Source organism: Macaca nemestrina, chromosome 11 (genome assembly GCF_043159975.1).
Source record: "Macaca nemestrina isolate mMacNem1 chromosome 11, mMacNem.hap1, whole genome shotgun sequence".
In the NCBI taxonomy this organism is placed as follows: Eukaryota; Metazoa; Chordata; class Mammalia; order Primates; family Cercopithecidae; genus Macaca; species Macaca nemestrina.
Genome location: NC_092135.1, coordinates 77367702 through 77380408, shown reverse-complemented (window position 1 = coordinate 77380408; position 12707 = coordinate 77367702). Strand labels below are relative to the sequence as shown.

Here is a 12707-nt window from a genome sequence, read left to right as displayed (position 1 = left end):
ATTATGTCTGTTGGATTGGTAAGGGCAATGAATAATTAGGCTGATAAAGGTACAGGGAAGCCACGATCTTTTATGACACTCCTAAGAGTATTCATTTGTATGACCATTCTGGAGGGCAATTTGGTATATGCATCAAAAGCTCAGAAATGTACACAATCTTTGTCCCAGCAATTTCTCTTCAAAGTTCATGTCCTGAGGAAGTTATCAGATGAGTTTTCAGAGATGTCTGCTTATAATACTGTTTATGTAACTGGTTTATTGAATGTATGAATTCAATGAGGTACAAACATGATAGCCTATACAGGGTTGCTTAACAATGCAGTGTTGCTTGACAATGCAGATACATTCCAAGACATGCATTTTTAGGCTATTTTGTCATTGTGCAAACATCATTCAGTGTATAGTACTCACACAAATCTAGGCAGTACAACCTACTACAGGCCTAAGCTAAATAGTTTACACTAGTATTAGTTCCTTCTCACATTGTTAATAAAGACATACCCGAGACTGGGTAATTTTTTTTTTTTTCTGAGATGCAATCTCGCCCTATCGCCCAGGCTGGAGTGCAATGGCACTATTTCGGCTCACTGCAACCTCTGCCTCCTGGGTTCAAGAGATTCTCCTGCCTCAGCCTCCCAAGTAGCTGGGATTACAGGCACGTGCCACTACGCCTGGCTAATTTTTTTTGTATTTTTAGTAGAGATGGGGTTTCATCATGTTGGCCAGGCTGGTCTCATACTGACCTCAAGTGATCTGCCTGCCTCGGCTTCCCAAAGTATTGGGATTACAAGTGTGAGCCACTGCGCCTGGCCGAGACTAGATAATTTATAAATGAAAGAGGTTTATTTGACTCACAGCTCAGCATGGCTGGGGAGGCCTTAGGAAACTTACCACCATGGTGGAAGGGGAAACAAACATGCCCTTTTTCACATGGTGGCAGCAAGGAGACGTGCCAAGTGAAAGGGGGAAAAAACCCTAATGAAACCATCAGATCTCATGCGAACTCACTCACAATCATGAGAACCAGCAGCATGGAGGTAACTGCACCCATGATTTAATTACCTCCCACCGGCTCCCGCCCATGACATATGGAGATTATGGGAACTACAATTCAAGATGAGTCTAGGTGGGGACACAGCTAAACCATATGAACTATTTAGCTCCTACACTACACACCTATATAGCAGGTTACTGTACTAAACACTGTAGGCAATTGCAACACAATGATAAGCATTTGTGTATCTAAACATAGGAAAGGTACCATAAAAATATTGTATAAAAGATAAGAATGGCATACCTGTATAGAGCATTTACCATGAATGGAACTTGTAGAGGTGGAAGTTGCTTTGGGTGAGTCAGTGAGTGAGTGGTGAATGAATGTGAAGGCCCAGGACATTCCTATACACTTACCATACTAGAATGTTACTGTAGACTTTATAAGCACTATATACTTAGGCTACGCTAAATTTATTTTTAGAAAATTTCTTTATTCAGTAATAAATTAACCTCAGCTTAATGTAATCTTTTTACTTTATAAACTTTAAACGTTTTTAAACTTTTGACTTTTTTGTAATAACACTTAGCTTAAAACATAAACACACTGCAGAGTGCTACAAAAATTCTTTATATTCTTATTCTCTAAGCTCTTTTCTATCTTTAAATTTATTTATTTAACTTTTAAAAAAACTTTTTTTATTAAAAACTATGACACAAACACCCATATTAGCCTAGGCCTACACAGGGTCAGGATCATTAATGTCACTGTCTTCCACTTACACATCTTAACCCACTGGAAGGTCTCCAGGCGCAACTACACGCATGGAACTGTCATAAATGATAACAATGCCTTCTTCTAGAATACCTCTTGAAGAACCTGCCTGAGGCCATTTTACAGATAACTTTAATTTTTTTCATAAATGGAAGGAGTACACTCTAAAATAATTATTATAAAAAGCATAGTATAGTAAATATATAAACCAGTAACACAGTCATTTATTATCATTATCAAGTATTATATCCCTTACATAACTGTGTGTGCTATACTTTTATACAACTGGTAGCACAGTAGGTTTGTTCACACCAGAATCACCACAAGCACATGAGTAATGTGTTACACTACAACATCATGACAGCTACCACACCTCTAGGCAATAGGAATTTTTCAGCTCCATTATAACCTTATGGGACCACCATTGTGTATGCAGTCTATCATTGACTGAAATGTCATTATGTGACACATGACTGTATATTCTATTGAATCTCCCTTTCTCATTCCTCAAAGACATTGTCAAATATCAGAAAGTCTGGTCCTATTTGAAACTTTAGGCTCTTATCCAGTTGAACCCTCCCTTTTTTCTGGCTCAGGTTGAACCACGAAAAGGGGCATGGTCTGCTCTTTCTTCCGTGTTCCAAGCTTTCTGATTCTTGCTCCTTCCATCGTTAGGGATAAGAGGAGGAATTAGAGGAGAAAAAAGGGCAAATGCTTTTGTACTTAATGACATTTATGGTTGTCCTCTGAATGGCAGATGTCCAGATGCTGTCTGACTCTCAGGGACAACGTGTGAATTCTTCATAAGGTTGGTTCCCTGACCTCTTACAACCCTTCCTCAGCTTATGCCACTAAAGGCCCACCCTTCAGCCTCTTGCTGCCAAGGTCCTAGTGATCAGACTTCCTATGTTGGGCACTAACAACATGATTTGAGCCAGGCTACCTTTCAAAGCATCCTATTGGCCCAAAGAAATCTTATTCAACCTTGACATGCCAAACTGAGATTATAGGTTCTTCTCCTTCTTACCTTTCTTGCTCCAACCCCATCTCCCTTCAACCACAAGTGAGGAACAGATTGCCAAGACCTGCAGTAGTCTAACTAGGGAATGAAATCCCAGTGTCCCCTTCTTACCTGCATTTCTAGCTTTATTAGTTTGGGATTCAGAAGCTCCCAACCAGACCAGAAATTCATGACTCCAGTGAGTCCTCCAATCTTCAGACTACTTTATAAGGCCTAGACAGGTGGGTGATAGGGTGCTGGTAGCTGGACCAGTTCTACTAAATCTTATAAAGGACTGTGTTGGGGGTTTCTGAGGGACTTTCTCTAACATGCTATAATACTAAATACCAGTTGCTTTCAATTCTCAGTTGTGTCCTTCATTGAGGCCACAGAAGTCTCGTTCAGTATCCTTTAAACATTAACAAAAATGCAAACCGGAGATAACCAAAATATCAAAAGAAAACTGTTGAATATAGTACATTCATATAAATAAATATAATTTGGTGTTAGAAATCTTAATCCAGTTCTGCATTTATTGACATGGAAATGTTCTTGATTTATTCCTAAGTGAAAAATATTAGTTATAGAACAGTATGTTTCTGTATATTCATATTTGCTATTATGTAAAAAATAGTATAGAGTAATATATACCAAAATATCATAATGCTAGGTCAAAACTATTGCCTGTGAGTCAAATATTGCCTGCCACCTATTTTCATAAGTAAAATGTTACTGGATCACAGCCATGCCAGTGGCCGCTTTTCTGCTACAAAGCAGAGTTGAGTAGTTACAACAGAGACAGTATAGCCACAAAGCTTAACGTGTCTTCTGGAGCTGTATAGAAAAAGTTTACCAACTGTTATTGTAGATGATAGAATCATAAGTAATTTTAATTTTTTAAAATGTTTGTCTGACTTCATTTTTTAAATTTTCTGCAGAGAGCATACATTTATTGCATAAAATATGTATCTATTATTAAACCACTGCATCCTGATTAGAAAATCTTATTACATTGGTAAAATTAAACTCAAAAGCAAATCTTACAAGTCAAATAATAAAAATTTGATTACAGCTTTCAAAGTTCTAATTCAAAATATAAGACCTACATTGTAGGTAGAATATTAATTTTTTATTGTTTTTTAAATTAAGACCTATGAATGGACATGACTCTTCCATATGCCAACAGGATTGGTTTCTTAAAACTTCTTTTTAGAGCTTCTGGCATGTTCTTTTTGTCTTAGCATATTAGTCTTCTGAGGCTGCGTTTGAGTAATGTAGTGCTAAGTTTGATTAATAAGGTGGATTAATTTGAGTAAAGATTTTGGAGTAAGAAATAAGGGTGATACATTTTGAAGACTGATTTTCTTTACATGGCTTATGAACTGGACATAAAAGGAGTATCAAAGAAAAGAGTTTTCAAGTGTTTGGAGCTTTGGAAAATAAATGAATCGGTATGGAACTTCCCAAGGACACTACTTGGAAGAAATAAATTCACTTGGATGCATAAATTATGTATATTTGTTACAACGAACAATTCTGATGTAGCTAAGCAAATTCTGCTTCAAAATCCTGTAGGATAAAACCTTATAAATGTGTTTGAGTAATCAAGAAATAATTAGGACAGTCAGAAAACCTGCTAATTAACATTAGGTGAGGGAATACTTGAAAATGGAATCATCTTAACCAGAAGTTCCAGAAGACATGCATCTTTATTAAAAGAAACAGAAGTAAACAGTACATGAATTAAACTTTCAAATACACAAAGAGGTTTTTAAAATACCAGGAAGGAATGAGGAATAAAACAATGGATTTTCATTAAAATATCAAGCAATTAAGATGAGAAATAATAAAATTAGGCTTTGAAGTTTAGACGTTTGCATATTGAGAAAGAATGCCACTATTCAAATATATAAATACATCAGTGACTTTTCAAATTTTAGGATCTGTTTTATTGACTAGATAGTATCTATCCAATAACAGAATTTCCTGAATAGAGTAAAATCATATACACATTTCCAAAGTCAATATTTTTCCTTAATATTCTCAAAGATTAAGACTCTGGCCTATCTGAGAAAAAAATTTAAAACATAATTTATCTGAATTTTAGATCATGTAAGTGTTAAACATACCATACATCTCAATTTTAAAAGGGAAGTGTCTGCCCTTAGTATATATTTTAATAGTTTTAAGATATTCTCTGCCTTCTGGCTCAATTGACCTCTATAATAATATCTCCCATTATACTTGTTGCCAGCTCTATGCTCAACTACCAAGTATTCACCAACAAAACCCCAAGATTTCTAATACCTAGGTATTTCCTCATGTTTCTGCTTCTAACCATTCACTTCCCACTCATTTTCAACCCTATTCTATGCTTATCTAAATCTGACCTTCAAAACCTTCAAAATGCCACTTCCTTAATGAAAAATGTCTCATTCTTCCCAAGCAGAAGTAATCATTTTCTGCTCTATGCTCTCATGCCTCTTACCAGTTTCTGTTGTAAATTAGAGATCTTTGAATGACTGTCTCATTTTCTCTTGCTATGCTGTAATTTTCTCATAGTACATACTTACTTTATTTACTATTCTCTTTAGTGTCTAGCACATTGTCAGCAATTAACATATTGTTAATATGTACTTGTTAATTCACAAATTACCTCTCTGAAAACAAGATATGAAAAGGAAATATTTTTCTTAAAGAAATAGGAACAGAGAAAATATATAATTTTATACATCTTCTCAATATAACCTAAATCAAATGATTGTTGAACAGGATAGATATTTTCACTTATGCCAAATAAATATACTTTAAAAACTAACCTACAATTGTAAAACGAAGCAACTGCTATTTCACATCTAGGGTGACTGTTGTATACTTTTATGTCACTAGTGATATATTAAGTCCTCCTTTGATGCTGAAATATTAGTGTACCACAGACCGATCAGTTAGAGAAAACATCATGCTCATTTATACCACTTACTAATCCGTGGGACATTATTTAATTTTGAAAAGGCTCGGTTTCCTCATCTTTAAGATAGGAATAATCATTTTGAGCCTTACCTATTTCACAAGTTTTCTGTGAGAGCTAATAAGACAATGTAAGTCATAGCACTTTGTAAACTGTAAAGTTCTATATAAATGTAAGGGTTTATGAGGGACATTAGTATAAGGGACATTATTAGTAATATGAGGGAATGAGTGAGTCAATGACTGAAACAGGTCAGATTCTTTTAGATCGAATTCATATGAAATGCTTGAAGCAAGGAAAGATTTTGGTATGTAATAACTTTAATTTTCATCACAAGAAACTGAGTAATTCCAAATATTAAGATTACTGAATTATTTTGCTGCTTTATGAGTTCTGTAAGATTGCAGATTCAATCTGAGGGATCCTTATAGATGAGAGGGTTCCAGGCCTAAAATATTCTCCAATCTAATTTGCTGACTATTACCAATTAGGAAGAATGATTTTATGTCCTTCTCTCACACTGTAGAGGTCAGTTTAATAAAAGTCTAAGACCTTTTCCATCATATTTCATGTCGTCCTGAAGTTTTAGTACACTCACTGAAAGGGAATATGGAATGTGCCACCTAAGGGTTTAAAAGGATCTCTGCATTCATTTATTCTAAGTAACACCCAGATTTGAAATCCCTCCATAGCACCCTGGCTGTGTCTAGTCTCAACCTGAATGGATCCAACTGAAAAAAAAAGATGGAAATCAACAACTGATTCCTAAATCAATTAGGCTTTTCTTTATATAATATTTTAGTAGAAATATGATCTCCCATCATTTGCAATGTGTCCTAAAAGCTTAGGTTTACCTATATACAGAACCTTGTAACATACACACAGAAACACACACCACATTGCTGTTGCCTAGTCTCTCCTTCCCTCTTAGTCTTCTAGGCCAATGGTATACAATTCCAAATTAGCTAGGGCAATTAGCAAATATATTCTCAGATTTCATTCCCTTTCTCTCTTCATGAGAGTTAATCAGCATATCTATAGACATTTTCTAAAAGTACCAGCTCTACTAGGATTAAATGTTTGATGGATTTTGCTGTTGCTTACAAAGCCCCAGTTTCTTTCCCAAAGGAGTCACTGAACAGAGACTGTCTTGAATAGCAAATGAACCTCAATGAGTTAGATTCTGTTAAAGTCACTCTGACGCTCATAGCCTACACATGGGCCTTGAGGATTATAAGCATTTAGTAGCTACATGATCAAACTGCCAAAGTGTCTTCAAATGACTTGGCTAATCTTCATATTGTGCTTATGGTTAATGTCATTATTTAAAACTTTTGATTTAGACTGGCAGTAATTAATAAGCATAATGAATGGAATCTTGGTCTCTTATATTTTGGCTAAATTGCATTGCCATCCACAGAGCAGCAAAAACTTAGCTAATCATAACCAAAATTAACCATGTTTCTTCTATCCCACAATCCAAAGCTAAAATTTTAGCTTGGTATACAAATTAAAGTTTAACTTATCTCTGTCATAATTAAATGTAAGTAGTCAAATGAAACTAACATGGCCTAATGGCTTATTTCATGTTACCTTCATATCATGTAATTGTATCAGAGGGTAGGTGGTTTTGTTTAATAATAAAGAGTTCCTTGTAGCATAATTTACAACTGAAGGATGTCAGATAGAAACTTACCTTCTCCAAGTGGGAGAACAAAGTCATTTTTCATAAGTCATCCTTATCTTGGGATGACCTAATATCAAACTGATGGCATAGTGTTCTGTTTGATTTAAACATAGAGGTTGATTTAACCTTTATAAACTGAAATCTATGCTGCAATAAAAACTTCACATAAGAATCAAATTTCTATTTTTAATTCCTTTATGGTGATTTATCTTTGTTTATATGATATATGAGGCTTCAATAAGATCTGTCTGTGTTTCTCTTAGAAGATAAAGGGAAGTTAAAAGCCAGCAGTTCCAGTCAGCCGTCAAGCTCTGAAAGTGGCTCATTTCTCCTCAAATCTGGCACAACACCCCTGCCACCTGGAGCCGCCACTTCTCCCTCCAAGAGCACAAATGGAGCTGCCGGTACTGTTGTTGAATCAGAAGAAGAAAAAGCCAAAAAATTACTTTATTGTTCACTATGCAAAGTGGCTGTGAACTCCCTGTCACAGCTGGAGGCACACAACACAGGTTAGCAGCTATCTTTTGCATTTAAATAATGTTTATAATGAAACCCAACTTTTCCCATCAGAATACCATATCTTTTGTTGTTCAGACCTTAGGGTTGTTCAATGCTTCTCTACTTTTTTGATTCAAAAGAGTGATTTTAGAAGAGTATGATCATATGACTTTGCAACTAGCAAGACAAAAGCAGCTTGGAGATCAAACTTGTCCTATTCTTTATTTTCCTAAAAACATCTAATACTGTCTAAAACTCATTTTGATGAAGTGACAGAGATGAAGATAAATATTTATGCACAGTGTTCACTGCAATACACTTAAAAGAGAAAAAAAATGGAAACAACCTAAAGCCCACCAGTAGGGAAATACTGAATAAATTATAGTAACCCAATATGATATATGTTAATCAGCCATTAAAACATAATGATCAGAAAATATGTACATGATTTGTTATGTGAAATTTTTAGGATATTTAATTAGTATGATCCCCATTTTGAAAAAAATTTTTAGTACATTAAAAAAAGAATCTGACAAGAAATACCCTAAAATGATAATAGTGGTTACCTCTGAGTAGTGAAAACATGAGTAATCTTTATTTTCTTATGTTTCTCTATATTTTCTGTATTATATACTCTTACATTTTTCCATTTTTTACAATAATGTGTTAAACTAAAAATCAGCATTAAAGTGATCATTTAAAAAAAGCATTGGGAATTTTAGCCTGCAGGTAAAATTCTCAAGGATAAGAAAACAAAGAGCTTTGTATAATTCTTGGATAGCTATTTAATATGTGTCCTTTCTTTCTTAGGATCTAAACACAAGACCATGGTTGAAGCTCGTAATGGGGCTGGTCCAATTAAATCCTATCCTAGACCTGGATCAAGATTAAAGATGCAGAATGGCAGTAAGGGGTCAGGACTACAGAACAAGACATTTCATTGTGAAATCTGTGATGTTCATGTTAACTCAGAAATTCAACTCAAACAGGTAACGTATCCTGAATTAGTAAACATTGTTGTTTGAGGCCACCACTTGACTGTGTATCTTTTCATCTATAGAATGGTTTTTACCGTGCTCACGGTTAAGTTGACTAACTTTTGTAGGATGCAAACAATATGCAACATACAGGTGCTACGTGGAAGAAAAAGTCAGTATGAAATATTTGAGCATCTACTGTTACTATATGTCAGGTTCCAGGCTAGATGTTGGAGAGACAGGAACAGTAGTCACTGGAGCCTACAGTTGAGCAGGAGCTTCTGGTAAGGTGAGATGATAAGCCTGTCTTCCAAAGGCTCAAAATCTGATTAGAGAGAGAGAAACTCATCAGTAACAGTGTTAATACCAGGCAAAATCTGATAAGGGCTATAGAGAACAGGAGACAGACAGAGAAGCATTACAATTGAGGGAGGAGTAAGTTTTAATTTAGAAATCATAATGATTTTACCCACACCATCGTGGAACTATGGACCTAGAGTTGGCAATGGAGAAAACAGCTACCTAGAAATAAATTTTACATGGAATAAGACTCACATTTCAATTCAGCTAATGCATCAAACTTTTTTCAGCACATTTCTAGCCGAAGGCATAAAGATCGAGTTGCAGGGAAACCACTGAAGCCAAAATACAGCCCTTACAACAAACTCCAGCGGAGCCCAAGTATTCTAGCAGTAAGTTTACCTCACCTGCTCACCTGTTTTGTGGGGCAGCCTTGCTGGGTTGGGCAGCCACTGTGGGCACGGAGGGCGTAGAGTCTAATGGTCATGAAAGGTTTCGAATTTAAATAGCCCTCACAGACAGAAGTTTTAGATTGAACTGCTTAGTTCTGCTATAGGACAACTTACTTAGAAAACAGAAACTGAACCTCTTTAACAGCTAATATGTTACTCTTTACCAAGTTATTTTCAAAAGACTATCCTCTTTAGCATATAAAGTCAAGTCTCAAGAACAAGGACAAATGATGCCTCAGGAATCCTGGGATGTTGAACTTGGAAAGAGGGATTTCTTTCATAAAACAAAACTCCATCCATTTAATTTAATATCCTCATGCTTTCTGTTTTTTGGTTTTTGTTTTTTAATATGGCATGAGAAGGTAAAGCAGTGTCCGTATGGTGTGCTCTCTCCATTCTAGCAGGCATGTTGGTAATTAGCCTGTTATGCTCTCAATATGTGCTATTTTCAGTGTCTTTGCAAAAACACCTAGGGACTCCAGCAATAAGTGTCATATAAATACCAAGATGGATAGATTTCACAATCTCCCTGGGACTGGGCCCAGTGCAGTGTTCAGTCTGAGGATGAAGCTAAACTTGTCCAGCTGGAGGCAATTCTGAGATTACCTTCCAGCTTCTCCAAAGCCTCTGTCTGACGCTGCAAGCAGGTGTTACCTGCATTAAGCAAATCCAGCTTGCAAGGCTCCTCCTGATTGCAAGAGAGAGAAATTAAGGATTGATTTCTTCACAGGAGGATTCCATCCTGGCATTCCGTTGAATAGAGAGTTTCTAGCCCACTTGCAATCATTCTCAACAACAGAAATTTGATTTAGCTGTGATTTTTCAAGGCCTACTCATTAAGTAGCCAGTGACAGAGGTGTGAACTGACTGTTTCCTTGACTCTTCAGGGTCCCTAAAGTACTGAACTCATTACCTAACTTCAATGCAGCTTATCCCAGAGAAGGGAAGGATCACACATATTCTTAAAAAACAAAACAGAACTCTCCAGGCCTCATCGTGGTTTAAGACAAGCCTGAATTTTGAATTGAACTTCATCACCTAAGCAGGAAACTTCTGGGCATGTATTTTTCCTGGTGAGCAGCAGCATAAAATAGCTTTAGAATTTATTCAGAGGCCTTTCCCTGTGCCCTAGCACACCGGAGCAAAGACCACCAAATAAAAGAAAGCTGTGCCATGAGCCACTGAAACCAGCATTGTGAACGTAATCATTTCTCGACTTCTGAGGGTGAAGATTTTCAAAATTTAAGACTTCTTAATCTTGGTGTTTTACTTATGAAAAGATACCTGTGGTGCGGTTATTCAAAAACAGTATCTCCACCCCATTCCTGGTTTTCTCCCTCCCTTAGGCAAAACTTGCATTCCAGAAAGATATGATGAAGCCTTTGGCCCCAGCCTTCCTGTCCTCACCTCTCGCAGCGGCAGCCGCCGTGTCCTCTGCGCTGTCACTCCCACCACGGCCCTCCGCCTCGCTCTTCCAAGCTCCAGCCATTCCTCCAGCTCTTCTGAGGCCTGGACATGGGCCCATCCGCGCCACTCCTGCCTCCATCCTCTTTGCTCCGTACTAACGTCAGCAAACCCCAAGACGTTTGAGGCCAGTAGGAAGTTGAGAAAGAAAGCCACAAGGATTCAGCAAGTTAAGCAGTTTGTGTTGCAGCACCCCCATTCACTCACAAAATGCAGCCTACCACCCAGCTCCCCAATTCCAAAGAGAAACACATCACTAGATTCACGAGGGCTTTTAGAGACCGCTCCTATAATTTAGTAATCTGAGCAGCATAGGTTTTATCTCCCTACTTCCTCCCCGCCACCCCTCCCTCGCCACCCCATTCAATTTGTGTATCTCAGATATTTGATTTCTTGAACATATATTGGTCAGAAAGAAAAAGAAAGAAAATCATTCTCTATTTTTCCATGGGTATGATCTGGCTTAAAACAATATGGAATATTTTCCTGACAGACTTGAAAACTAGGATCTTCCTCAGATGTCTGTAAATAACTCTGGTATCCAACTGAGTGTATTCTAGTGTGGAACAAAAATCAATGAACACAAGTGCTTACTTGTGGATACCATCTTACCAACGGATCACAAAGTTCTCTCTTTGGTGTACTGTTGTTGACAGGGATTGTGTACTGTTTCGACCCAAGTACTGTTGTATCCTGTGTAGTACTAGATCTGTATCTCTTGTCTGAATTAAACATTTTTAGTTGCTGTGTAAATGTTAGGAAGCAAAGTAGCTTTGAATTTTCTCTTTAAGAGAACAAAAGATAAAGTAATGTATTTTCTTTATTTCACATTTTATTTGGAGATATTTAAATGAAATAGAAAGCCATATAACATAGCTATAATTACTACCTGTTTGCTATTTTTGTTTAACTTATTTTGTAGCTTCCTCACTGGTTTGTGTTGCTAAGCAAACGTATACAAACAGAAAAAGAGCTTCCTAAATTGCACATTTTTGCACCTCTTGTGCATTCTGCAAGAAGACAATGAATCCATGTATTTCTATATAAGTATCTTCTTCATTTTTAACCTGTTTTCATTTGTAATGATGCTACATAATTTTGTGGCTCCCTAATGCAATAATGTACAGAAGATAAAAAATTTATAATTGAACAATTTGTCTTTCTGTTCACTGAATATATTGCAGGTCACGCTCCCATGCCCCCCTTTCTAAACCGATATCAACTAGACTGGAATGTTTGTGATATCAGGGGCAAGAGTTATCATAAAACAACAAAATAGAGTGAACTCTTTTAGAGCATCTATATCTGCAACCTGTAAATGGTAAAATGTCTGTGTATTTTTTTAAATGTACCTTTTCAATAAAAGTACAAAAAACAAAATCTGTTTGTATTTTCAATGTTTTTTTTTCTCCTGAGACACCTTCAATTTGAAATCATCTGATGAAAGACTTTTAGTAGGTGCAAAGATTGCTTCTTACATAGCATTTTTAGCTCTTGTTTGCAGCATGTTTGTCATGTTTATTCATTACTGTTCACAGCATCTGCATGAGGTGAAATTTTACTGCCATTTTCTCTCTGAATCTCCAATAAGTT

At 36.4% G+C, this 12707-nt stretch overlaps 1 protein-coding gene across 11 annotated transcripts in view; it reads left to right on the top strand.

Moving 5' to 3' along the window:
• LOC105499530 (zinc finger protein 385B) overlaps positions 1–12495 on the top strand; it is a 415582-nt gene extending 403087 nt beyond the window's left edge. For 8 of the 11 annotated variants that reach the window (XM_011772116.3, XM_011772120.3, XM_071072999.1 and 5 more), the window contains 4 exons: positions 7687–7932; positions 8732–8910; positions 9489–9590; positions 10997–12494. In XM_011772116.3, the coding sequence (XP_011770418.1) occupies positions 7687–7932; positions 8732–8910; positions 9489–9590; positions 10997–11215 (746 nt within the window). In that variant the 3' untranslated portion in view covers positions 11216–12494. Of the gene's footprint in view, positions 1–7686; positions 7933–8731; positions 8911–9488; positions 9591–10996 lie in introns of all 11 variants that reach the window. The other 3 variants (XM_071072997.1, XM_011772127.3, XM_071073000.1) reach the window with 2 other exon arrangements.
• Positions 12496–12707: the final 212 nt, after the last annotated feature.